This window comes from Phyllostomus hastatus, unplaced genomic scaffold (genome assembly GCF_019186645.2).
Source record: "Phyllostomus hastatus isolate PE091 unplaced genomic scaffold, TTU_PhHast_1.1 phas_scaffold_78, whole genome shotgun sequence".
Lineage (NCBI taxonomy): Eukaryota > Metazoa > Chordata > Mammalia > Chiroptera > Phyllostomidae > Phyllostomus > Phyllostomus hastatus.
Genome location: NW_025334041.1, coordinates 27,236,267 through 27,263,823, shown reverse-complemented (window position 1 = coordinate 27,263,823; position 27,557 = coordinate 27,236,267). Strand labels below are relative to the sequence as shown.

Genomic DNA, 27,557 nt, shown 5'->3' with positions numbered 1-27,557 from the left:
AACATATTGACTTAATTAAATTTCCAGAATCCTAATTAGTGCAGTATCAATGATCTGTGCCCATCTTTCTTTTGTCAAAAATATTGAGCTTGGTTAGCCTTATGATTAATGAACAGCTTCCTTAAGATTTTCGCTCAAAACTGACAACGATTGAACAATTCACATTACATGTATGTAAAAGTACAGACATAGTTCTTTTCAGAAAACAGTCTCAGTTTTAGCTTGTAGGATAGCAACTATTTCAGGTTCTGCCTCTGTCTGGTTAGAGGAAGGTTAAATATCTGAATACAAAGTAAATAATTAATTTTGAATATTTTCCTTTAGTCCTTGAATCTGAGAAGTAACCGAGGTTGAGAACCGTCCTGCCTGGCTGTCAGGCCACCCATGCTGAGCAGCCGCTGAACCTGATTTCTCTATCAAAGCAACATTTCTCTTTGGTAGTCGCCATGCCCTGCAAGGACTGGCATTAAATGGTGGCCTCAGACAAGGCTTTCCCGGGACACGGTTATGTGTTCTTTCCTGCCTCGTTGCTAGGGTGATTATTCCCCAGGGAAAAGTTATTTCCAGAGGGATTATAAAAGATTTGCTGGCTGCCAAAGGAGGAATTTTGAAAAGAGGTGTGGTGCTGGAAGAAATGATCCTGACCACATATGTTCCCTGAGATCTCACGGAGAGCAAAGCTCATACAAGAGGCCCTTTAGAGAGAAGACGTTTTCTACTGTTTCTGCTACTGAAAAGCAATGGGGCCTGTCCCCATGGAGTTCCAGACTCTAGTTAAGATGGGAAGCAGCAGTCTCCTCTGCAAATCCTGGAAAGGGGAGGGCCTTTCATCTCTTCTTCAACAAGTCAGGAGGTAACTGACATTTAATGGGAATCAGTTGGCTTTATTGAATCTGTTTCACTAGAAGAAAGTCTACTCATAAAATTTTTACCTGTTTTGACTTTTGCAGCTTTAAAAAAGCAGCTTTGGCTTTTTTAAAGTCCTTCCTGAAGATGAGCTGGGCATGAGGAAATCAAACCACATTGTGACATTTTCTTTAATCTTCACTTAAGGATACATTTATTGATTTTAGAGCGAGAGGAAGGGGGAAGGGGAGAGAGAGACGGAGAGAGAGACAGAGAAAGAATGAGAGAAATATCGATGTGAGAGAGACACATGGATCGGATGCCTCCCATGCGCTCTGACCAGGGATCGAACCTGCAGCCTTTTGGTGTATAGGATGACACTTCAACCAACTGAGCAAGGCCAGGGCAAGCCACAGGCGACATTTATTGAATACTTTCCTTGAGAATTGCTTCTACTACGTCCTGTTGGCCCTCACAGTCTTCCTGAGAGCCACATGGGTTCTTTTAGTTGTGGAATCTGAAAAACTCAAGTGAATTGCATAAAGGCATCCCTCATAAGCAAGTTGGAGAAAGGGGTAAATAAAGGCCAAGACCCTTAATTCCACACCCTGTGGTCTATATGCTAAAATTCTCTGGCAGCAAGGCCTCTCTGGTCAGAAATTCCCCCTTTCCTCAGGGGCCCAGCAAAACTGAGTAGTTGGCTCTGTATTTTTGGTGACCTTCCTAGTTATCTATTCTTTGTAATAAACTACCCCAGGGCTAAAGATAACATAATATTTCATGGTTTTTATGAAGTAGCAATTCAAGAAAGGCTCAGCTGAGCAGTTCTGGCTCAGACTTTGTCATCTAGTTGTAGTCAGGCAATGATTGGCGCTGGAACAGTGGGTGGCAAGAACATCTGGAAGCTGACCACTTGTCTCTGTCTATACATAGTACTGGAGGCCTCTCCCCATGGCCTCTGTGTGTGGGTTTAACCTGGGTTTCCTCACAGCACAGCTGGCCTCAGGGTGGGACATCTCGGGGCCCCAGCACAGGTATCTCAGCAAACCAGGTGGAAGCTCTTTCTGAGGCAGAGAGGTGAGAGAGAGGCAGCTCCCCGCTCCTCTGATTGGAGTGCTCTTGTTAGGACCCCAGCTCTTAGATGTAATGTCGTTCCAGGAGTACGTGTCATACAGTAGGCCTCTTGCACAATTTTGCGAGGCACCAATTTTGGTGCCTCGGACTGGTGGGACTTCGGTGAAAAACGTCCCATGTATGCATTTGTGTATTATAAAGTGACATTTAAGGCTTTGTTGACAAGAGAAAGACAAAATGAAAGAAGGCCAAAATTGGGTGGTACTTATCCCAGAGAAACCATACCCTGTCACTCAAGGTTCCAGTTGGTGAAGGGGACACACCATGTATATTGTTATTGTGTCCTCAAGCAGCATCATACATTGAAATAAGTCCTGACAGAAGCCAGATCCTGTGCAAAAGCTTCTGAAAAGTAAAGTATATGGTACAATTAAGGGAGACGAGCTGCTCTCAACAAATCCTGTTTATTTGGAAAATATATTAATTAGCATACAGGCTAAGTTACTCTAATAAAGAGACTTGAAAGTACAGTGGTTCACATGAGATAAAATTTTATGTTTTCCACATATATCAGCTGAGAATTCATTGGCAATTTAGTGTGTGTAGGTTGTTCTGCTTCATGAAGTAATTGAGGGACCCAGGGTTCCTTCCATCTTGTTAGGCCTGTTGTTGTCATCTTCAAAACAGGAGCACCAGCTTTGTGCTGTGCATTTGAGCCTGGGCAAGGGAAAGAAAGATAGACTAGATAGAAAGGAATTCCAGTAAATTCATTTTTTAAAGGATTTGACTCAGAACTTGCACACATCACTTTTGCTTACGTTCCACTGGCCGGAAGTTAGTCCTACGCCTCTGGCCAGATACAAGGAAGGCTAGACAATATTATATGATGTTAGCTTGGCAGCCACATGTTCAGTAAAAATGTGAGATTTCTGTTTCCAAAAAGGGCAAGTGAAGATAATATCATGGGACAATAAACAGTCTGTCACAAAGTTATCATGGAGTTCCAGAATCTTTTTAGAAATGCTATTAGGAGGGATAATGACACTGAAGACATTATGCTCTCTTCACTCTCACTTTTCTCATCTGAACCACTGCAATCAATCTAGCTTGAGTATCGCTGGAGAATACCCAGACCAGAAAAGGGGTCCAGCTGAGGGTCCAAAGGAAAAGGAGCCGGATAGCCAGATTTATAAGGCACATTTTTACTTTGTGGCATTTCTATTAGACAACTTTGTCATTGATAGTGTTGAATAAGAAATCAAGAAACACATATCGGTTGACCACTTAACATAGGTAAAGTATTGCCTGGAGAGCTCTGAGAGATAAAAGGAACATTGAGATGATCCTTGCCTCCTAAGGGCACAAAGTTTGCTTGGTTGGACTCAGTGTTGATAAAGAGCAATGAGACCACAAAGTAACGATTACACATTTCTTGGATTACCCATTCTGTGCTCTATAATACACAGGAGGACCCTGGGACCCACTGAAGGTCCACCTAAGCTCTTTATTAGATGGGCTGCCTCATGCAGGCAAAAGACAAGAAAGCCAACGTCGTATTGAATGGTAACGAGCTGGAGAGAGAAGATGCTCTAAGAGTGTGTGGACAGGGACTGACAGCTCCACCCAATCCAAACCATCTTCTCCCTGAAACCCACTCATGGCTTAATGATTTCTGCAGAGACAAGCATGTGGAGTCCAAGGATGCAAGGCATTCTTGGAGTTGAAGTCCTCTTATAGAGTTTCCTAAAGAAGTGTATGTCACTTCTCATTGGAGGATGGATAAAGTGGAGAAAAGAAAGGAGGGATTCAGGATAAAGAGATAAAAATAGGGAAGTGAGAGGCATATTCTAGGACTAGCTACTTAGGCCTATTGACTGGACTGAAAGGTTGTGTAGAAATAAGAGTGGGAGGCACAAGGGCTGGGGTCTGTACTGTAAGGACCTCAACTATGCAGTCAAGAAAGCTCTTTAATGTGCTGTCTATTGTGGAAAGGAGCAGGGTGGGCTTGGCAGCAGATGTTTCCAAATAACATGCTACACCTAGACAATGAAGGAGCACCACTTAGCTACATTAGAATTTCAATGATCACTGGAAGTTGATAATCTTGGTGGTTTCTTCTGGAAGCTGGGGTGTACACAAAAGCTCCATTTTGAAGACCTATATTTAACTAAAAAAGCTAAGCATCTTTTACAGACTGGTCTTTGAATATTTGATCAGTCTTTGTTTATTCTTTGTTCAGTCTTTGTTTGATGAGCCTGATCTCACACAGTTTTCTTTGGGGCTTCCTAAATATGAGTGTCTTCAAGGGGGGCTCACTGACACCTCCCCAGGCCTGCCCCTGCCTCAGAGGAGTGTGAGGACTGTTGTACCATTACCAGTTTTTAACACAAAGCCACAAAGAGATGGACACTAGGCCTGCATCTTTGTGTTTTGATGGCTGAAGGCAGTTATGCCTTGGCACCAGGTGGCATTACTGTCACTAAAGATGGAAAAAGTGATAAAAAGCTTGTGTAGAGTGATTCCACTCTAAGTGACATCAAAAAAAGGTGGAGAATAAGGAGAAATTTAGGAAAGGAGCAGAGATAACAAGGAGCCTGCATTTCCAGCACCTTCCATAGGTCAATGAAGAACATGTAGCTAGATATTTGTTTGATAAAAACATGTATGTATATTAGTGTACTACCAATGCCAAGCACAGGGCCTGGTGCATAGGAGATTCTTCATAAATTATACTGAATATTTGAGTTAAGTAACTTATGTAAAATAGTTGTGGAACACATATCAACAAGAAAAATTATTAATTACATATGCTCTTGCTTGTAGTATAATCTTCTTTGTTCAGTTTTGTTTTAAAAGGCTCAAATTCTGAGGTGGAGGGAAAAGAAAAAATAAAAAGTAACTCTAATTTCATTTTTCAGAATAATGACTTCTAATATTTAGGTATATTTCTTACAGTCTTTTTTCTAGGTATACCTTTGTTCATATATAAATTTTAATTTATTTAAACCAACTGTGTAACCTAGAGAACAGAAGCATAAAGTAAAGAAAACTACATGGACTCACTAAGCTTTATTCTCTAGTACACTCCTAAGAGATAAACACGGTACGCAGATGCATGCCTGTATCTGACACGAGTCTCCACCGGCTTAATCACACATACTTGGAGCCTGCTGTATCAGCACACATACTTCATATTATGCTTGTGCTGCTTTTTGCTCTTGATTTTTAGCTCCATTTAATTAAGGTCTAATTAATATCAAACTAAAACAAAACAAGAAGGCAGGCAAAAACTCACAAGTTTTTTGAGGCCAGTCAGCTTTCTAATCTCAGTAACTATTCAGCATGTGCCATCAATCAAACTTGGCCTTCCCCAGTGAGGCTGTAACGAGAGAGAGAAGTTAGAGGCTCATGCGTTGATTGCCCCTGCATTGCTTATTTTGTTAAGACATGATCCCAGCCTCTGAAACAGGCTTTTAGAGCTACCTCCAGTCCAGAGATCTATGGTGAAGATAGCACTTGGGCCAGCAAAATATTTTAATACATTGGCATCATATAACTGGACGCTATCCTTGTTTTCCATGAGCCTTGGAAGGCTGTCCACATACTTGAGGAGTTTTGAGTATCCCTCACTCTGTCAATAGGCTGGAAAAATAATGGGCTTTTCTTAAGCATGCTATGAGGGGCTTCTATGAAGGGCACTTATTGTGTATTTCGGATATTTCTTTGTCCTTTTTCTTTCCTATCTCCTGCACAGGAGGTAGTACGATCAGGCGCCGGGAGGGGTGAGGGCGGCTGGTATGTGCTCTCCCAAACCCTCACCACAAGCCCGGCTGCCTAAGCTGAAGCAGCCACACAGAGAGCTAAGGAAACTTTAAAAACTTAATTAAGGGAGGAAAAAAAGCAAACAAAAATAATATTATAGTGGATTTACTGAGTGCTGCAGCCTTGCCAGGGAAACCGCAGAGTCTGCATGTATATGTTTCTTATATAAGACATATCTAATTAAAACAGGAGACGGGACTACAAGCTTTCTTCTAAGTTCATTTAAATACATGTTTATGTTGTGTTTAAATTCCCTGTGGGGTAATGTAATGCTGATCCAAAAGCATAAAAGCAACTTGATTAGGCAACTGTAGGCCCTTGTGAATACTTTTAGCCTTAAGTACTTAAGACTTAACTCTCCACCACACACAACAGCTATCTACCGAGGCCAGGCAAGCCCCAGACCCGAGACAGTACTTCCCCTGATGGACTGATTCACCTTCACTTGTGTAGTGTTCTTTCATGCCTGGGCTCTTCAACTCAAAGTTTATTATACTCCAGCCTTATTTCTGCTCTTCTGTGCACTTGATAATTTATGTTATCTTTTCAGGTGTTATTTTTTAAAATACTTTATTTATTTTTAGAGAGGGGAGGAGGGAGGGAGAAAGAGAGGGAGAGAAACATCAGTGTGTGGTTGCCTCTCACGTGGCCACTACTGGGGACCTGGCCAGCAACCCAGTTGTTGGGAATCAAGCCTGCGACCCTTTGGTTTGCAGCCCTAGTTCAGTCCTCTGAGTTACGCCAGCCAGGGCTCAGGTGTTATTTTTATTTAAAGAATAGTTATTCTCTTTTCACTTTTCATACCACTTCCTTTTGACAGTAATGAAAATATTTTAAATTAACTTGAATTTGGAGAAATTTAAAATGTTTACAAGTTGCCCCAAATATCCACTTTATACATATCTGAATAAGAAGTTTGGGGAAGGAAAATGTCATTCTGTTAGCTTATGATACAGATTGTGTTTTAGGAACTTGCTTCTTAAACTGTGCTCTGTGACCCGGCAGCCTCAGCATCACCTGGGAGCTTGTCAGAGATGCAGAAAGAAGCTCAGGGCCCTCGCCAGACAAGCAGAATCAGAATCTGAATTTTAATAAGATACCCAGATAATGGGTGAGCACAATACAGTTTGAGAAGCACCAATTCAGGGTCAATTTGCTTTCTGGACAAATCATCCCTGGATCTGAGGCCCATCTTCTTGAGGCGTTATACAGTTTCTCCGGTAGGAAGAACCCTTCCTTCAGCACCTTCGGCAGGCTTTTATGGACTCCTTAGGAGCCTGCTACGTAGAATACAAATAAAGAATCACCACTTAAGTCTCTCCTTTAGTTTGGTCTAAATTTAATTTATAATGATTCTGGACTATAACTAGATAGCTGAAAAATGGATTTATTTTACATTTATAAACATCTTGCAATTGAGTACTTGTAAACCAAAAAAAAAGTCTTTAATGTCATACACCTATACATGGCCCAGTAGAGCCTCTGTAGAATGTTTATTCTGCCACAGTTCTTGAGAAAGTGTAGACTGGACTTATGTTACTCTTTTAAAAAATATATTGTTAATATAGATCTAATTTGACTTCACCTTGAAATGAATATTTCATTACTGGCTGCATTTGTTGTGACATTCTTGAGAAAGGCTGTAATTCCATCATATATCCATTTTAAAATAATCTCATCTGTTTAACAACATTATTAGACTACCCAAAAGGCCATTCCAGGTTCAACTAAATAAAGTAATTAAAATAAATTTATGATTTGTTCTAAAACTTGAGCCTACTAACTAATTCTAAGACTACTGTGATATTTGCTGTTATGTTTTTAAAGAAGTACTAACCATTAATAAATATAAACATTTATTGCCAAGGTCTTATTTTATGAAGGAAGAACAAATGCACCTTTGTTTAAACACTCTTAAGGCAACCTTGAAAATAATTTTTAAGAAGTTACTGATTCAGAATAATGTAATGTCCAGAATTATCCAGGCTCCCCCACTCTTCATTCAGTAGATAAATGATCCTCCTTCTGTATGCTCATGGTTATAGAATGGTAGGCAGAGACTAAACATTAATTTTTCACTTAATTTATCAAAGTCATTCTCAGCCACTATGAGTAATAGCAATTCAAGTGATTTCACAACATAGTCCAAGACTAAAAAGTTATGTCCTATCATAGGTGTTGAGAGTCCAACACACACTAGGATTTACCTTGAATCAGTAAACTCAGTTCATACTGATGAGAGATTATCAGTTTGCAGACAACTGCTCTGGCTGCCCAAAGGAAAACCATCATGCTTGTATGCATAGAGGCTCAGGTATAGACTCTGGTTAAATTTAGGTAGCCACAGTGTGATTGCCTTACATCATTTCAGTTCATTTAAGTTTCATACACCTAAGATTAATGGCCTATTTTAAAGTGGGAAAAAGTTTTAAAAAATCTTAAGAAACATGGTTTCTACCAGCTATCAATTTACTATATCATTGTCATCAACATTCCTAGCACTAATTAGCACATTAGCACTTCCTATTTGCTGCAGACTAACTAATCTGAATTTTTTAATATATTAAATCATTAAAATGAACAAGAATTTTTAAAAGATTTCATTCCTTTATTTTTACAGAGGAGAAGGGAAGAAGAAAGAGGGAGAGAAACATCAATGTGTAGCTGCCTCTTGTGCTCTCCCACAGGGTATCTGGCCTACAACCCAGGCATGTGCCCTGACTGGGAATTGAACTGGTGACCCTTTGGTTCACAGGCCAGTACTCAACCACTGAGACATACCAGCCAGAGCTGGACAAGAACTTTTTGAGGTACATAATATTATTCTCATTTTAAGAGGAGGAAGCTTAAACCAGAGAGCTTAAACAACTAGTACAAGGTCATATAGTTGAAAAATAGCAGAGTTGGAATTTAGCTGAATATTAATATGGTTTGGTCACCTTAAATTTGTGAGTATAAAGAACACATATTGTGACCTTATTCTAATTTGGGAGGGAAGAGGAATGACTTCCCTTATCAATTATTTGCATTTGTTAACTTTTTTACCTCTCTTTTTTGACTCAAGTATAGACAGTTGAGTTTACTTTCTGTAGGTTAAAAGTATAATGGCATTATGAAGTTGAAATATATGCCTGAATATATTTTTCAGAATTTTCCTTTCAATTGATAAAGTGCATAATATACAATGGTATATTATAATGAAAAATACTTTCATATATGTTTAATGTAATAAAAAGTGAGTTAATACTAGCTTAGCTGCAAGTTTTGCCTGTAGCTATAATGTAATTTTTTAATCCAATTTTATATACTGGGAAAACAGACTTTACACTGCAGGCAATGGGAAAGCTCTGGAAGGTTTTGGAGAAAGGGAATCCAGTTAGAAGACTATCGTAATCATTTAAATGAGGAAAATGAGTCTAGGCAGGTGGGCCACTGACATCGGAAAAAAATGATTGATTTACAAAAGAAGTCTCAATAGGGATTGGTCAATTACAAGATACATGAAGAGAGTGGAAGATGCTGTAAATGCCTCCTGAATCCTGAGTCCAGGTAAAGTGAAGAATGGTGGAGAGAGAAAGGTCTTTGGAGAAAAATGATGAGTTTAATGTGGACTATAGACTCTGAAGGGGTGAGACATCCAGTTTGAACTTACCCAGTGGTTAGATATGAGGAAGGCTGAAACTTCATAGAAAGGTCCGGAGTATGTGTGAGATTTGGCAAGATTCCTGGCCCTTCTCCAGGTGAAGGCCACTGAGGTGGTTAGAATAGGCTTGGCCAGGTGGGGGCAGCAGAGCATCACCAATTGCTGGGGATAGTGAGACAGCAGAGAGGAAGAGAGCCTTGAAGCTGAAGATTGTCTGAGCCTTTGGATGTGTTAGCATTTGGTGGGGGGAAGAACTAAAGCCAGCTAAGGACAGAGAGGTAATGGAACCCTAGAGGTGAGATCACCTGCAGAGCACAAATGTATGAAAGCCAAAACATGGCAAGATTTCTACGAGGTAAGAAGCAAGTGACTGGTGACTTTGAAGGAAGTGATTTTAGAGGAGTAGTGGGGACAATAATAGATTAAAAGAGACGAAGTGTGGAATGAAAATGGAAATAGGGAAATTTTTTTCAAGTTTGCCAATGAAAGAAGTGTAGTGTCAGGATGGTAGTTTGAAGAGAGGCAGGATAGATGGAGGATGTTTTTTTTTTCACTGTGAATTGGTCTTGTAAATGTTCATGAGCTGAATGGAATAATCTCATGAGGAGGATAATTGGAGGTGCCAGTATAAGAAACAAAGAGGATAATAACAAAGCCACCTCTCAGAAGAATTAGGGTATAATCAAGTGTTCTGGTGGAAGGCTTGGGTTGGAAGAGGTCAGGGAGGAAGAAGATAAAGATAATAGAGATTTTATAAATTTTTAGTAAGTGCCTACTTTGTTTAAGTAAGCCGTGTTCTGAATGAATGTTCATTGGTTATTTGGAAAGCTTAAGCCATTTCCTTAAAGGAACACAGTGCTACAGCGGATGCGACCTGTGGGAAGCAGGATGATTCAGGAGTGAGCTCTTCAGACAGCCCTCAAGTCCCGAGTCACCTCCCGCTTTACAAATGTGGATCTAACCCAGAGTTCTATCATTCCTCTTTTCACTTTCCCATTCACTTCCTCAGAGATGATTTCTACTTTTATGGTTTAAAATACTGTTAGCTATATAGAAATCTTTATCCTCATGTTATAGGAACTCTTTAGAGTTGAAGTACTGGATATTTAGCAATCAGTTCCTAACACAGTGCCTTGATATCTTACGTACTTTTCCCGGAACCAAGGGCCTCCAAGTTGGAAAGGTACTCCATTGGTTCTCAGTCTTGGCTGCACATTAGAATCAGTTGAAGGCACCTCTAAGCAATATTAATGCCTCGCCCCATTCTCAGAGATTCTGATTCAAGTGATTTGGAGTGGAGCCTGATTATCGGTATTTTTTTTTTAATTTACCCAGGTGACTGTAATACACAGCCCTGGTTGAGAACCCACTGACTTAGACAATGAGCAAATTATACTACTACTATTAGGCAACTTTTAATTCAACATTTAGTATAGCCTGTCCCTTCAAACTCAATGTAACTAAGGTAAAATGCATTTCCAAAAGCAGCTTTCTCTCCTGGCTTTTCTGTTTTTGTCAATTGCACCTCCATAAGCAAAAGCATGAGCCTTTTTTGATTTGGCCATTTGCCCCATTTCCCTGTATCTGGTTAGTCTTTAAATCCAGTGTCCTTCAGGGTCTTATGCCTGTCCTCCAGAGCTCTGCCCACCTCAAGGTCATCAACTTTAGGCAATCTCTTGCTCTCTCTTTTGACTCAAGTATAGACAGTTGAGTTAATCATATATTTTTGTGTGCATAGCACATTGTAGTTATGGTTTATCTTTTTTGCAAAATGAAGGAAATATTACATATGTTGTTTTACCATTCCCCTTTTACACAAAAATTTGCCGATTTTGTCAGTTCTTTTCCCATTAACTAAGATGCTGGCTTTTGTGTAAGGAATCCTGATTTCCATTTTGTTACTATTATTTTAAAATCAGTAATGGGTGATGAATTTGTCAAATGATTTTTCAGCATCTGTAGCAGTGGTCAGTATTTTTCTCCTTAGAAAACAATTAATATCATTAGTACTTTAAATGATCAAACATAACAATATACCTGGACTTTGGTTGATTTTCCATTTTCATATATCAACAATAGTAAACATTTAAAACATTCCGTAGAGTTGGCTCTTTCCCTCAGATCTTATTTTCAGTTTATGGTTATTTTGACCACAAGAGGAAAACTGGTCAACTTAAATTGAAATGTCAATGGAAAATTTTGACAAAGAAACAGTTTTATCTGGAAGACATAGCTCACTGTCCAGCCCATTGGAAAAAAAAAGGTCACTTGTTATTATTGTCCCCATTATTGCTTGATTTCTCACCTAATGGCTTAACCACACCACCAGGTCTTGGCTTCTCTCTCACCCATCCTTTGCCATTTCTGAGCATCGATTGCGCTCCGTGCACCTTTTCAGCTCTTTGGGGCTGAATTGCTTCTTTTATTGTTACTTTTTAATTAATTCATTGGCAGAATGTTTTTTTCCACATTTTTAGAAGAGCTTTGGTTCTAAAAGAAGTATTTATTATACATGTACTTTAACCCCAAAGGAAACCAGAGAAAAGTAAACTGGAATAAGAAATTAATTTTCAATTTACAGGGATGTGAAGAGATGAAGTCTGGTTAGAAAAAAAGTTCCTGAAGTAAATAACCACACTGGCATTCAATCCTTGCCATTAATGTGGTTTGTCATAACACCAAATTAAATTCATTTAAAAAAAACCCTGTGTTCTTTTAAATAAATATTTTTTCTAAATTTAAGCAAAATGAAAAAGCCCATTCAAAGTAGTAAATACTAGAGTGCTTACTTGTAAGGCATAGTGGTAGGCCCTGAATAGGGCAATAAAATGAGTAAGTCCCTGCCCTTGGTGCAGGGAAAGTGTCTTTGTCTTCTAAAAAGGTTGCACAGACAAGAGTTTGGTGTCTAGGAGGGAGCATCACAAATTCCCACACTCTTGCCCCTTCTTGACCAACAGGTCATGAGTCACTTGACACCTTTAAAATCACAAAATCTCTGCCCTCATGGATTTTTATTCTAGGGTCATGGTTGTGGGGCAGAGGGTGGGGACAGGTAATAAACAAATAAGTAAAATAAGCAAGTAAGTGTTACGGAGGAAAAGCCAAGGTTAGGGAGTTCTGGGCACAATGATGTTGTAATTTCAAATGCACTGGCCAGGGAGAGTCTCATTGGTGGGGGGCTGAAGTAAGGAGCTGACTGAAAGAAAGGTGTTAGCCAAGAAGACATGTGTGGCAAATACCAAGGTCCTCACTTGGGACTGTTCCTGGGCTGTTCACACATGAACTAGGAAGTAGCAGCAGTAGGTCAGTGTGGCTAGAACTGGTCAACTAGGGACAAAGCACAAAGAGAAAATTTAGTGAGTTAAGAAGCGGAGAGACTTTGGGTTTTACTATGATGAGAGAAACCACTGGAGGATTTTGTTGAGTAGAGGAGGGACATCTGATTTACAGCTTAGGTGGATAATGACTGAAGTCAGTCATGGCCAGAAGCAGGAACACAAGAAGCCACCACAATAACCACGTAAAGAGAGGCAATTGTAGTGAAGTGACAAGAAATGGTTGAATTCTGCATATATTTTGGTAGTGGAGCCAGAAGGATGTGCTGAAGGTGTGACAGGAAAGAACCAGGCCAAGTTGCTGTCAGCTTTGAAAACTGGTCAGAATACTCTCCTCATCGCCTTTGCAAAAGGTGGAGATTTGTACTTGTCCAGATTCTACCTATTCATCTCAGTCTATTTAATCAAGATCTCCAGCATCATGGCCCTGGAAACCATACTTTTCAAATGCATCTTCATGATTTTTCTAATTTGACTTGGGCTAACAAAACTGGCTTAGGGCTCGCTTGAATTACGAGGAAGAGGCCATTCCTTCAAACAAATTAGAAGCACATCACTGTGCAAAGTATGTAAGTTAGTAGGCTAATCCCACTCTGATCTCTCTCGCAGAACATAGAACAGTAAAGAAGCCTTAAGGGGGTCGAGCTAAGCATGGGAAGCTTCCTGGAGAAGACTGATTTCTGCGAAGGATTTCTCAGGACTATCGGGAGTGAAGGGCAGGGAATGAAAGTCAAAGATGATGAAGTGTGACTGTGGGGTGGCAACCGGCTCACGCCAATCCTCTCGTTGGAGCCCTCTGTCACCCAGACGCAGCCCTCCAGCAGTCGTGGCTGTGACAGAGCGACTCCACTACAGCTCCGCCCAGGCAGTGACCGGCCCATTTTCCTCCTGTCGCTGCAGCTCTGGTTTCCGGATGGTCCTGATTTTAGAGCGGACCAAACCGGATGAAGGTCGCACGCCGTTTTCCGCTTTCCTGCAAGTTCTTTAAAACCCGGCCGTGAGCTGGCACTCGCCGTCCCTTTGCGCAGGCGCCGTCTGCAGTCCAAGCGCGGCACTATGCCGGCCGCTCACGCCTCGCGTGTCCGGGCCTTGTATCGCCGCATTTTACTGCTGCACCGCGTTCTGCCCCCAGACCTTAAAGCCCTTGGTGACCAGTACGTGAAGGACGAGTTTAGGAGACATAAGACGGTTGGTTCCGACGAAGCCCGGCGTTTCTTGCAGGAATGGGAGGCAAGTGACTGCCCCGCCCCCCTTTCCCTGCCCTACATTCTTGGGGGTCCCTCAGAGGTGTCCCGGTTTGTCTCTATGAAAGACCGGCTGGTTTTTCCGGGTCCCACGCCATTGGTAGCCTGTTCTATTTGAATTAAACAGCGCAAAGCTCTTCAAACAGTACTTCCCAAAGTTACAGCCAGAGCCCGTGGATTTCTCGCACGGGTTCCTCGCTGGAGCAGATCCCGTTCCATCAGCATCTGCCCGTGCCAGGCGCTGGAGAGGTGAGGATGGGATAAATCACCGTCAGGTGCTCAAAGAGCTTATGTCCCCTCCAGTGCCTTGCACGGAGCAAGTGCCGATTAATAAAGTAATGGTTTTCTCCTTACCTCTAACTTTTCATACTTAGAGTCTTGTTTCCATAATTACTATTTTTAAGACTTAAGTGCTCTTTGTTGGGTCTTAATAATGTTCTTAGTTGACTGATACAGAAATCAGTTAAGCCTGGGGGACTACAAGCGTTGAAAGAGAAAATGCTGGTCAGTTTAAGTCAGGTGAAAGTTGGTTTCTCCTGAGTCTCAAGTCACGTTACTTTGTTACATCGCCCCGCATTATTACCTTTAAAGCAGACACCTGCACTAGGGATTAGCCCTTTCTCTACCACCCACCCCCCGCCTTTGGGTGGAGGAAAAAGATATTCAGAATATTATATTTCGTGGGGTTGGGAGCCCTGCAGGATTACCTCTAGTTCTGATTTGTAAATATCAAGAAACAAATGGAATTGGAGATTAGAGCGAGATCTCAGGTATTTGAAAACTTGAAGCAGTGTTTGTATAAAAACAGGTAAGCAATCCGTCAACCTAAAATGTTAATGGCTGAAGAGATGACTGAAGTCTGTTGTTAAAGGTCATACAGATTAGAGTGAACACAAAACCTTGTCACTGAATCCTAGAATTCTTGATTGTAGAATTATTGAAGCTTGCAAAATGTTGCAAAAGGGACATTTAGGACAAGGGTGAAATTTAGAACTTTCCTAAATATATTATGTATTAGATGTCCTGGGTTGGCCAAAAAGTCCATATGTTTTTTTTTTCCTGTAAAATAAGAGACACATTTTTCATTTTCACCAATAACTACTGATTTGGATATTTGAGTATGTTGGCTATCTCCCATGTGGTGTAACATTGATATTCTCAATTAATGTCTCAATTTGATCTCTATCAACTTCAACTGGTCTACCCACTATGGAGCATTGCCCAGCGAGAAATCTCCAGCACAAAACTTCACAAACTACTTTCGATACAGCATCTTCTCCATACAATAAACAATTTCTTGTGTGTTTCAGTTGTGTTTTTACCTTTCTTAAAATAATAAAGCATAATATTCTAAAAATGTTGCTTATTTTCTCCCATCTTCAATATTAAAATGGCTGCATAAAAATTCACCAATTTTGACTTTTTAAAAAATGCACACTTATATGACAGCTATCACAATACAATTTAACAAAATTGTTTTGAATAAAGTTAAAAACAGCTAAGCACTATTAGAGCTATCTTTCAGGGGAAAAAAAGGAACTTTTTGGCCAACCCAATTAATTGGCCTTCCTGGAGCTAGGGAATTTGAATATTTTAAAATGATGCCCTTGCTGGTGTAGCTCAGTAGATTGAGCACCCGCTTGAAAACCAGAGAGTTGTTGGTTCAATTCCCAGTCAGGGCACATGGGAATGGGGCAAATGGGGCCACAAGTTCTGGCCCCATTTGTGGGCCAGAACTTGTGGGCCAGATCCCCAGTAGGGGGCGTGTGAGAGGCAACCATTCATTAATGTGTGTCTCTCTCTCCCCTTCCCTTCTCTAAACATAAATAAATAAAAATCTTTAAAAAAATAAAATGAAAACTAGTACCTTTTAATATCATAACTTGGTTTTGGAGTCAGAACTGGATTCAAATTCAGGTTTTGACATTTATAATATGTCACATCACTTAATTTGTCTTGTTTTTTATCTGTGAAATAACAGTATTTATAATATGCACTTAAAGGTTTTTGTATGTAAATGTATTTAAAAGCACTTGATAAATTAATTGCAATGAAACTATGTGATATCAAGGTGTTTAAATGACATCTTTTAAGCCAGGTCAGTTTGTGGCAGGACAGGAGGGAGAGTCTAGCTGTGTGTTGGAAAGAAGTAAAGGCACTTTGAGAGGTTCTGAAGTATAAGAACTTGGAAGCTTTTAAGGGAAAGAATAGGAACTCATAAATTGATAGTAGACTGGAGGAAAGAGAGGGCATTAAAAAAAGCTGTGAAAATAGTGTTTTGTTCAACCTAGAAGGCTTGGTATTAGGAATTCATCTTTTTTTCCCCCCTTAACTCTCAAAATAATTTTAGACATACAGAAGTTAAAAAGACAATGCTGAGTTCCCATACATCCTATGCTCAGCTTCCCCTTATGTTAACATTTTGCATAACCAATTATCAAAAACTAGCAAATTAACATTGCTACAGTACTCTTAACTACAGCCTTTATTCACATTTTGCCTGTATTTCCACTAATGTTCTTATGTGTCCCAGGGTCCTACATAGTACAATTTTTAGCCATCCTGTCTCCTTAATTTCCTCTGGTCTATGACACTTTCTCAATTTCTTATCTTTCATGTCTTTGACACTATTTTGCAGAGTATTAGTTATTTTGTAGATTGTCTCTCAGTTTGGGTTTGTCTGGTGTGTTCTCTTGATAAGACTGGTGTTAAGCATTGTAGGAAAGGATGCCACGAGGGTGATGTGCCCTTCTCCATACAACCTGTCAGAGGGCACAAGATATTATTGGTGATGTAAAACATGATCACTTGCTTAACGTGATGTCTCCATTATGAAATTACTCTTTTCCTTTTTGAAATTCACACATATTTTGGGTGAGATACTCTGAGGCTATACAGATATCCTGTTTGTCCTTAAGCTTTTCCAACTAATTTTAGCATTCATTGATGGATCTTCCCATTGTGTTACAATGGTGACTTTGTCTCCCTTATTCCTTCTGAATTTATTACTTGGAAATGTTCTGTAGGCAAGCATTGTTTCTTCTTCCCTGCTATTGATCTAGCATTTTTACTTATTTTTAAAAAAAGATTTTATTTATTTATTTCCAGAGAGAGGGGAAGGGAGGGAGAAAGAGAGGAAGAGAAACATCAACGTGTGGTCACCTCTTGCATGCCCCCTAATGGGGAGCTGGCCTGCAACCCAGGCATGTGCCCTGACTGGGAATGGAACCAGTGACCCTTGGGTTTGCAGGCGGGCATTCAGTCCACTGATCCACACCAGCCAAGGCCTACTTACTTTTTTGGAATGAAGAAAAGTGTGACCAATGAGGCTAGGGCCCTGTACTTAATAATCTGGCAACTGGGTTAAACCCAATGATCTGCTTGGTTAAAATAATAATTCTTGCAGTTGAAAAGCAGCTTAGTCTAAGCCTGGGAATTAGAAGAGGTAGGGTGGATTCTACCAAGAGAACCAGTTTCCTTCTTTCCAAGGATGAGGGCTAGGGAAAACTCCAGTGACTAGGCAGGGAGAAAAACCTAGCTAGTGCAGTGATACCAGAGAGTGATATCCCTCATTTGGCCTTTTAAGTCATTTTTCTCCCATGTGTTCTTCAAAACATCTAACTGATGATTGTTATACTTGATGCTACTAGTTATAACATGAATTTCCATTGTTTTTAGTTTAAAAGTTATTTATTTTAAATATATTGTATTGATTCTGCTTTACACTTGTCCCAACTTTTCTTCCTTTGCCCCTCTCCATCCAGTATCCTCCATTCACTCTCACAATCCCCCCTCGTTTAGTTCATGTCCATGGGTCATGCATGTAAGTTCTTTTGACCACTCCATTTCCTATACTGTTCTTAACATGCCCCGTCTATTCTGTATCTACTGATTTGTACTTCTTAATCTCTGTACCTTTTCCCCCATTCTTTCCCTTCCCTCTCCCAACTGATAACCCTTCAAATGGTCTCCATATCTATGATTCTGTTGCTGTTATGGTTGTTTGCTTAGTTTGTTTTTTAGATTCAATTGTTAATAGTTGTAAATTTATTGTCATTTTAATGTTCGTGGTTTTGATTTTCTTAAATAAGTCCCTTTAACAATTCATGTAATAGCTTGGTGATGATGAACTCCTTTAACTTTACCTTGTCTGGGAAGCACTTTATCTACCCATCGATTCTAAACAATAGCTTTGTTGGACAGAGTAATCTAGGTTGTAGGTCCTTCCTTTTCATCACTTTGAATACTTCTTGCCAGTCCCTTCTAGCCTGCAAAGTTTCTTTTGAGAAATCAGTTGACAGTATCATGGGAACTCCTTTGTAGGTAACTCTGCTTTTTTCTTGCTGCTTTTAAGATTCTCTTTATCTTTAACCTTTGGCATTTTAATCATGACATGTCTTGGTACGGGCCTCTTTGTGTCCGTCTTCTTTGGGATTCTCTGTGCTTCCTGGACTTGTATGTCTATATCCTTCACCAAATTAGGGAAGTTTTCTTTCATTACTTTTTCAAATAAGTTTTTAATTTCTTGCTCTTTCTCTTCTCCTTCCAGCACTCCTATGATTCAAATGTTGGCACATTTGAAGTTGTCCCAGAGGCTCCTTAGCCTATTCTTTTTTTTTGGGGGGGGGGGGGGGATTCTTTTTCTTCTTGCTGTTCTGATTGAATTTTTTTCCTTCCTTGTATTCCAGATCATTGATTTAATTCCAGTGTTGATTCCCTGTAAATTTTTCCTTATTTCACTTAGTGTAAACTTTGTTTTTGCCTGGATCTTCTTTATGCTGTTGAAGTACCCAATGAATTCCTGGAGCATCCTGATAACCAGTGTTTTGAACTCCACAGCTGATAGATTTCTTATCTCCATTTTGTTTAGTTCTTTTTCTGAAGTTTTCTGTTTTTTCATTTAGGCCATATTTCTTTGTCTTCTCATTTTGACAGCCTCCCTGTGTTTGTTTCTATGTATTAGGTAGAGCTGCTTTGACTCCCTGTCTTAGTAGTGTGGCCTATTGTAGAAAAGTGCACCAGTAGGTTGGATGGGGTGGAGCCTTAGATAATTGCCAGGGTGGGGCAACCCATTTGAACCAGGTTGAGAGAGCCTCAGACGTGGTGTCACTGCTCTGTGGCTCTGTGTTGGGAGGGCTTAGAAAGGGGACAGTGCTGCTGCCTAGCCTCTGGAGTTTTGTCCCAGAGGAAGTTGTCTCCTGGCACTGACTCTGAAGTGAGACACTTCAGTTTCTCCCCCTATGCCAATGGCCCCTTTTCAGCTGCTGCCCCGGTGCTGGAGCCCAGAGGGAGTGGGTCTATGTAAGTCCTAAATCTGTTGTAGGCTATTTAAGGATTTAACAGGAGATGCCTGAGATCACACAGTTTCTTTTGCTGCCCCAACCTCCACTAGTTTTTACAGCCAGAAGTTATGGGGACTTATCTTCCTGGCAGTGGGACTCTGGCCTGGGTGGTCCGATGTGAGGCTGGTGTGAGGCTGGGATCCCTCACTCCTGAGGTATCCCCTCCTGATCTTTATCTACCACATGTGGGTGTGGGATTACTGGCTTTGGCGTCTCTACCCCTCCTACTTGTCTGGGTGAATGTGACTTCTTTAACTTCTTCGTTGTTGGACTTCCATTCAGTTCTATTTTCTGACAATCTGGGTGATAGTTGTTTTGTATTTTAGTTGTAATTTTTGCTGTGGTTGTGCAAGGAGGTGATCCATGTTTACCTATGCCTGCATCTTGATGTTTATATTGTGCTAGTTGAGAGTGACACAATTGTGCACTTACTGTGCTTTGTGTAGTTTGGTCTCTGGGATGCTCTCACACACTTCTAAAACTACATATGGATTGAATGGATTCTGAATTTGTTTTACTTAATGGGCCAAGTTGGGTACCACTGGAGAAAAACAAGGGGGAAGGACTGAGAATGTTAGAGGCTTCAGTATTAGGAGAGTTCTCTATTCCCTTTATTTGTGATCACAGATAACTGTGGCAAATATTAGTGGGAATTCAGCTGGGAAAGTTCCTGTTCCCTTTATTTGTGATCACAGATAACTGTGGCAAATATTAGTGGGAATTCAGCTGGGAAAGTTCCTGTTCAAGGACCAGTTGGAGTAGGTAGGTGGGAAGTATTTCATTTTATCTTTTGGATAAAAATGTAAATGAATATTTACAGAATAAATAGTGATTTTATGTAATTTCCTTACCATAGGAGAAAGATTGTGAATTCTGAATGAGATGTTGGGAATCTGTTAGGGAGAATGTCAGTAACTGGCGATAAAATATCCATTGCAGTCTTACTCTCAAATCTTTTAGGAGGCAACTATTAGAAGTGGAATTGGAGGTTGGTAGCTCAGGGGTGTTATGGAATCTTAAAAGTTTAATGATGGCAATTTTTGAGTTATAGCTGATTTAACTAGTTCTTTTCATTTTTCTTTCTGTGTCTACCTGTTGTGGAGAGAACTTCTCACTAGTTATTTTTTTGGAAGTCAGAATAAGCACTGGAAGTTAAACAGCAAGTAAAACATATTTGTGATAGAATGTGAGATACAGAGTGAAAAACAGTGAGCTCCCAGGAGCTGCTCTGAAGATACTCTGTGTGTGTAATTTTCCTTTTTCTGCCCCACTTGTTTATGTCTATTGCTTTCTTAACTGGATTCTGGTATTTTTTTTAAGTAGCTGCTTTGCTCTATGTCTGTTGGGGGATGTTTATAATGGAAGTTCTGGTTCTAGAAAAAGCAAAGGCCTTAAACATTCTATAGTTATGGATCACTTATTATTGCCAGGAAAAGTGCTAGGCATGTGGGACACAAAAGTAAATAGTAACTGTGGTTTATTTTCATGGTGTCCAAAAAATAGTAGAATATAAATCCATAATTATAATGTAGTATGCAAAGGTGTCTGTTAAATGCGATGGGAACAAGGGGGAGTGGATGAAGTTGAAGTCCACATATGATGTCAGAGCTGAGTCTTGAGCAAGTCAAAGATACTTGAAAGTGTCATGAAAATGACTTTCTAGAAAGAGAATAACATGTGCAGAGGTATTAAAGTATAAGAAACAGTATGTTTTTTTTCTAGAATCTGCAGTGATGTGTTTGGAACTTAGTGTATTATGTGGGAGATTAGGAAAAGATAAAGCTAAAGAGGTATCAAGAGATAGGATATTCTAAGGATAAAATTTATATTTTGAATCGTTGAAAGATTTTAAGCAGTGGTGGAAATGATTCAAATTATATTCTAGAAAGATCACTTTAGCAGCAATATAAAGGAATGATTGAAAAATGAGCCAGACTGAAGGTAAGGAGAACTGTTAGGAGAGATGTAGTAATCCAAAATATCTTTGTATCTAAACCAAGACAGAGGGGTCGAGAATGGAGAGTATGGATTTGTTTAGGTGTTATCCTTTTTAAGGTAAAATGAGATTTGATTTAGTGACTGATAAAAGATTAGTGAGGGGAGGAAATAGAATGGATAACTCTCAGGTTTTAGAACTTGATACCAATAATCAGAATAGGTATATAGGAGGAGCAGGTGGGGAATGAGTTCAGTGTGGTACATTTTATGTTAAAAATTCTGGTGCGGCAGTCAAGTGGAAATGTTCTGAGATATGTATTGATCTGATACTCAGGAGAAGATTGTGGCTGGAGATTTGGAATTCCTTATCTGGAGTTCGTGGTCCCAAGGTATGGGTGAAAGTTCCAGGCTGGGTATAATACAGAAGAAGGTGGTGAAAGATAGCGGGAAACAAGATGCTGGAACTGTCCGGTTATCTTCTTCTATATTTAGTTGTTCCCAACTACTTCTGCGAAGGAGCATACTTTTTTCCTTCTTGATTATGTTTAATTAGAGTTGTGTGATAGTTTAGATCTCATAACAGTTGCCTTTTTGTTTTATTTTGTTGTATTTGTTTTAGAAAGGAGGAAGGGCTTCAGACATAATGTAACCATCTATTTGTAACTCACATGGGACATCTTTTTCTTATTTATCACTTTGAAGTGGATGATCAGATAAAAAATGTATGATTAAGTTGCATGTCACCTATATTTAGAGTCTTTTTAAACTTGGTATAATTAGGGTTGAATGGGTATTTTGCAGTTCTTATAATTGTATGCCTCTCTTACCTAATTTGAAGACCTCATTTTGTTGCTTTTGAACATCCTGATTTGTAGTTTGTATTTTAGTTTGGGGCAGAAAAGGAATGAAGTACCTCTCTGTTCAGTAGAGGGACAGTGTGTGGGAGATATCTCTACCAAATATGAGTGAGTCATTTGGAGACCTCTCAGTTGTACTCTTTATTCTGAGTGTTATTCAATGTAGTATTTTTTGTGGTGGTGTATTGAATGATGATGTGTCACACATGTATGTTTTTTACATTAACCTTTACCTTTAAAAAATTTTAGTAATATTGTGGTCTTTAACCAATGGTTGAAAAGGAATAAAGCAGAGGATATGAAATAGTGTATACTTGGAACATAAATTGTTTTTTTTCCCCCACTTCTGAAACATTTGTATTTTTAGTGAAGCTTTTAAGATGTTTTTATTTAGGAACATTTAACTTTTATTGGTGTCATGAGATGTGTTCTAATAATGATTATGTATAAAGTAACTAAAGGATTTTTTAAAACCATCAATATTTGATCAATATTTCATATATTATTGACTTTATAACTATACTACTGGAACCTAGAGGTATGTTCCTTTTGTTTAAATGATTTAAAATTTATTGGATTTTACAGATTTAAAATAATGGTAATAGCATAATAATATCAGTATGCTAGTGAATATGGTTCCAAAGCAGATCTGTATGTGTGTGACTGTGTATGTATACATAGTATGTCTTAAAATTTTGAAGTAAGTTTTTACACATATTTTAAGGTAAAGGGTTATATGTATGATGTTAATTTTATTGACTTTCCTTACTATTTTATGAACTAAATATATTTTATGGTTGCATAATAAGAACAACTGTCTGGATCTCCAAAATATATAAAGAACTCACACGACTGTACTTCAGGAAGACAAACAACCCAATTAAAAAATGGACAAAAGACTTGAACAGACATTTCTCTAAGGAGGACATACAGAGGGCCCAGAGGCATATGAAAAGATGCTCAGCATCAGTAGCCATCAGAGAGATGGAAATTAAAACCACAATGGGATACCACTTCACACCGGTGAGAATGGCCATAATACACAAATCAATAAACAAGTGATGGAGAGAATGTGGAGAAAAGGGAACCCTAATGCACTGTTGGTGGGAATGCAGACTGGTGCAGCCACTGGAAAATAGTATGAAATTTATTCAGAAACTAAAAATGGAACTGCCTTTGACCCAGCAATTCCACTGCTGGGATTATACCCTAAGAACCCTGAAACACCAATCCAAAAGAACCTATGCACCCCAATGTTCATAGCAGCACAATTTACAATAGTCAAGTGCTGGAAGCAACCCAAGTGCCCATCAGCAAATGAGTGGATCAAAAAAGTATGGTACATTTACACGATGGGATACTATGCAGCAGAGAGAAAGAAGGAGCTCCTACCCTTTGCAACAGCATGGATGGAACTGGAGAGCATTATGCTAAGTGAAATAAGCCAGGCAGTGAGGGACAAATACCACATGATGTGACCTTTAACAGGAACATAATCAACAAAAGAAAAAAGCAAGCAAAATATAACCAGAGACATTGAAATTAAGAGCAATCTGACAGTAACCAGAGGGGAGGTGGGAGGGGATAAGGGGAGGGAAGGGTTTTCAGAAACAACTATAAAGGACACATGGACAAAACCAAGGAGAGGGGTGGAAGCAGGGGAGGAAGGTTGTTTGGCTGGGGTGGGAGGAAGTGGGGGGGGAATGCAGACAACTGTAATTGAACAACAATAAAATATTTTAAAAGAAATCTTTGAAAAAAATCGTAAAAAATCTTATGCTTGTGGAGAAGACAATGCAGATGACTATTAGGGTTTTTTTTTTTACATCCTTGGTTCATGTTTTTTTAAAAAGAGGTACATGATGGGGGGTTGGTTGGGTGGGGGAATGTGGTGGCGGGGGAATGGAGACAACTGTACTTGAACAACAATAAAAAAATAGAAGTACATGAGAATTAGAATTGACTGAAAGGGAGCTTCACATTACTTTAATGCACTTAAACTTTTTTTAAAAAGCAAAGTAATGTATGCATGTGGTTAAAAGTTAATTAGTATAGGAGAGCTTATGATAAAGAGCAATATACAAGGTCTGTCCAGAAGGTATCCAGCCATGTAATGTGAAAAGTAGAGACATTTATTGAAGAAGATACAAGATACAAGAAACATTGTACATAAGACAATGATGCCTCAGCCCCCTTCAAAGTAGGCACCTTGGGATCTCACATAACTCTCCCAGCATCTCTTCCACTGTTCAAAACATTCTGCAAAATCCTTTGTTGGAATTGCCATCAGCCACCTCTTAGTATTTTCCTGAATCTCATCAATGGTCTGAAATCTGTTCCCTTTCAAAGGTGATCTTAGTTTTGGGAAAAGCCAGAAATTGCAGGGCACCTAATGTGGGCTGTACGAGGGCTGAGTCACCTGGGCGATTTGATGTTTCCCCCCAAAAAATGCACAAGATATGATGTATGAGCAGGTGTGTTGTTGTGATGAAGTGGCCAATCACCAGTTGCCCATAGCTGCAGCCTTCTTAATTATCCCAGTAGATTCTGTGGAGGAATATTCAAGCTTAAAGCAAAATTTGATGCAGATTCAATGCTCTACTTGCTCAGTCATTTTGAATGTGACGGCCACACAGTGCACATGCTCACTCTGTAGCATCTACTGCCCTCCCTGACTAGTACAGTGAAGTCATCATTGTTCATGCATGTATATTCCAGTCCACTCTCCTTGGCTGCCAGGTTACATCAATGTTGTGCAAACCATTTTTGTTATGTTAACGATGGCTGGACTTTTCCAGGACAGATCTCATATTCTTATTTATTTAGAAAGGGGGAAGGGAAGGAGAGAAACATCTATGTGAGAGAGAAATATGTATTGGTTGCCTCTTGCACTCACCCCAACCAGGGACAGAACCCGCAATCCAAGCATGAGCTTTGACCAGGAATCTAACCAGTAATCTTTCGCTTTGTGGGATGATGCCCGCCCAACCAACCGAGCCACACCAGTCAGGACAAGAGCAATGTATTCTTTATTTCTTAACTTATCTCGTCTTCTGGGGACACTGAAACTTTTATTCTGATCTCTTTCATATTTCAAATATCTTGTGAATCTGGTTATCTGTCCATTTACAAGTTGAGCAATAAAAGCTGACTGAGAACTGTATATATGTAGGTTTGTTCACTGGAAAATTACTCTTAGGGTTACAGAGGTTCAATTAATCTTTCGTGGATTTGTTTTTCACTTCCGATTTCCTTACCTACCTGGTGTTTGTGTTCAGTTGGTTCTGGCAGTTTTGGCTTTATCTTCAGCTATATTATCTTGTTTCCTATTCTAAACTGTGGCTTCCTCTTTTTCTGAGCTGTTTTGTTGCATTTCTCATTGATCTTGAAAAATTTGTTGCAATTTCTTAGCCAGCTAATGGCTCCTCTATTCTTGTTCTCTTAGTCATTATGTATCACCCCTTTAACAAATTTCGTCAGTATCATTCAGTGGGATTTCAGAAGGGACAGGAAATAAGAAGTTCCTGTGATTTCCCCAGTCTGCCATCTTGGACTGGAAATCTGCAGTTTTTTCATTTTAAGTATGAAAAAACTAAGGCCTATAAAAATAGAATGACTTGCTTTGTATCACACAGCTAGACAGACAAATATCTTGTGCTTTAACCTCATGAAAATCTAGTTAAAGTTTTGGGAATTAATGTTTCCAAAAGATATTAAGCTTTTGCAGTATAAAATGATTATAGATTTTTTCTTTGAAATTGCTTGTTTGCTACAGTTTATTTGTATATTTAAATTTTTCTCCATTTCTTAAAATGTTTCCTAAGGGAAAGGAGAGCTTCTTAATCAAGTTTTTATCTTCTACACCTCTAGCATAATAAATGCTTAAATTATGTTTAAGTTATGATTTATTTTGGGCTAATGTTTATTAGCCCAAGATGCTAACTGTCACACATTTCTCTCTCAGAGATTTTTTCCCAATAATGAAGTAAGAATGGAAGTTACGGTGCTGTAACTGTTAAACTGGTGTACTAGTCAGGCACATACATGTTTTCTGTGTGATTTTTGGAAGGTTTCCTTGGGCCTCAGTTGTCTCATTAGGGGAAATGATATTGTACCCTTGAAATTAGGGATGGGCCAAAGTGTTCTCTTTTACCTCCAAGATAGAATTTTATTAGGAGATGAGTTAAAATATATAATGGCTTAGTCCCTTTACACTTTTCATTGGCGCCACTGATTTTTTTTCTTTAATATTTTCTGTTGGTTTTAAGGTTATGTGTTACTATAACAATAGGATGGTAATAAAAATACAGTGCATTTTGTCTTTTTAATGTTTATACTTAACATGAAATTTTTTACCTTCTGAATTAAAAAATAGCTAAAATAAAAAAGCAAATAGTATATTTGGGATTAGTATGATATGTGACTGATAGCATTAGTATAAAAAGAGTTTATTTTACTTGGATAGGGAAAGCATTAACAGCTTTAATAAAAGAATGAACAAAATGACCTCTTGAAAAAGGAAGAGGTCATTCAATGATTTATGTTCAAAGATGTTAATTGCTGTGCTGCATGTTTATGGCAATAGTGAAAAATGTAAAGCAGTGTTGATGTCCAATGATGGAAGAACAATGACATTATAACATAGCCATGTGATGTGTGGGTTAGTGTGCAGCCATTAGAAATGATATTTCAGAAGAATTCCTGATGTGGAAAACTGCTCATGATACAATTAGATATAAACAGTGTTCATCTTTGGGTGATAGGATTAGGGATGTTGTCATTTTCTTCCTTGTACCTCAAATTTTGCATATGTTCTGCAAAGATCATATATTCCTTTAGTAATTATAAAGCCTACAGATATTATTTATAAAATGCAGTTGGATATGCTCAGTGTTTTGGTTACCAGTCTTCTGTCACAAAGCACTTGAGGCAGACACATCCAATGAGTCAAATACTAGTACCTTATAAATGTATTTTTCAATTTTGCCCTTTAAATTTTGTGGGTTAGACTTATACTTCTTCATGTTCAATAAATTATGTCAGCTATATATTTTATATGATTTCTTGCTGAGTTTTATAAATGAAATGAAAAAATGTCAAAATGTGTAGACTTATATTCAACATTGTACATGGCCACTGAAATAAGACAAGAAAAGCAATAAAAGGCATCCAAATTGGAAAGAGAGAAATAAAACTGTCTTTATTCATAGAAAATATGATTATGTAGAAAATCTGGTGGAATCTACAAAAAATCTATAGTTAATAAGTCAATATAGCAAGGTTGTATGATACATGATCAATAAATAAAAAGTAGCTGTATTTTTGTGTACTTGTAATGAAAATTTGGAAATTAAAAGTTAAAAACACTACTTACCATCAAAAAATATGAAATACTTAGGGATAATTCAGACAAAGGATATATGAATCTGTACTTTGAAAACTATAAAGTGTTGCTT

The 27,557-nt window shown here is 38.9% G+C and overlaps 1 protein-coding gene and 1 long non-coding RNA gene across 3 annotated transcripts in view; one reads left to right on the top strand and one right to left on the bottom strand.

The window, feature by feature from the left end:
• Positions 1 to 2,365: 2,365 nt before the first annotated feature.
• The window catches only part of LOC123811038, a 164,754-nt gene continuing 139,562 nt past the window's right edge, over positions 2,366 to 27,557 (bottom strand). The window contains exon 3 of the long non-coding RNA XR_006784337.1: positions 2,366 to 2,637. This is a non-coding gene — a long non-coding RNA (uncharacterized LOC123811038). The remainder of the gene's footprint in view (positions 2,638 to 27,557) is intronic.
• Positions 13,726 to 27,557, top strand: part of SDHAF3 (succinate dehydrogenase complex assembly factor 3) — a 51,469-nt gene continuing 37,637 nt past the window's right edge. For both annotated transcript variants that reach the window (XM_045826940.1, XM_045826939.1), the window contains exon 1: positions 13,726 to 13,950. In XM_045826940.1, the coding sequence (XP_045682896.1) occupies positions 13,777 to 13,950 (174 nt within the window). In that variant the 5' untranslated portion in view covers positions 13,726 to 13,776. The remainder of the gene's footprint in view (positions 13,951 to 27,557) is intronic.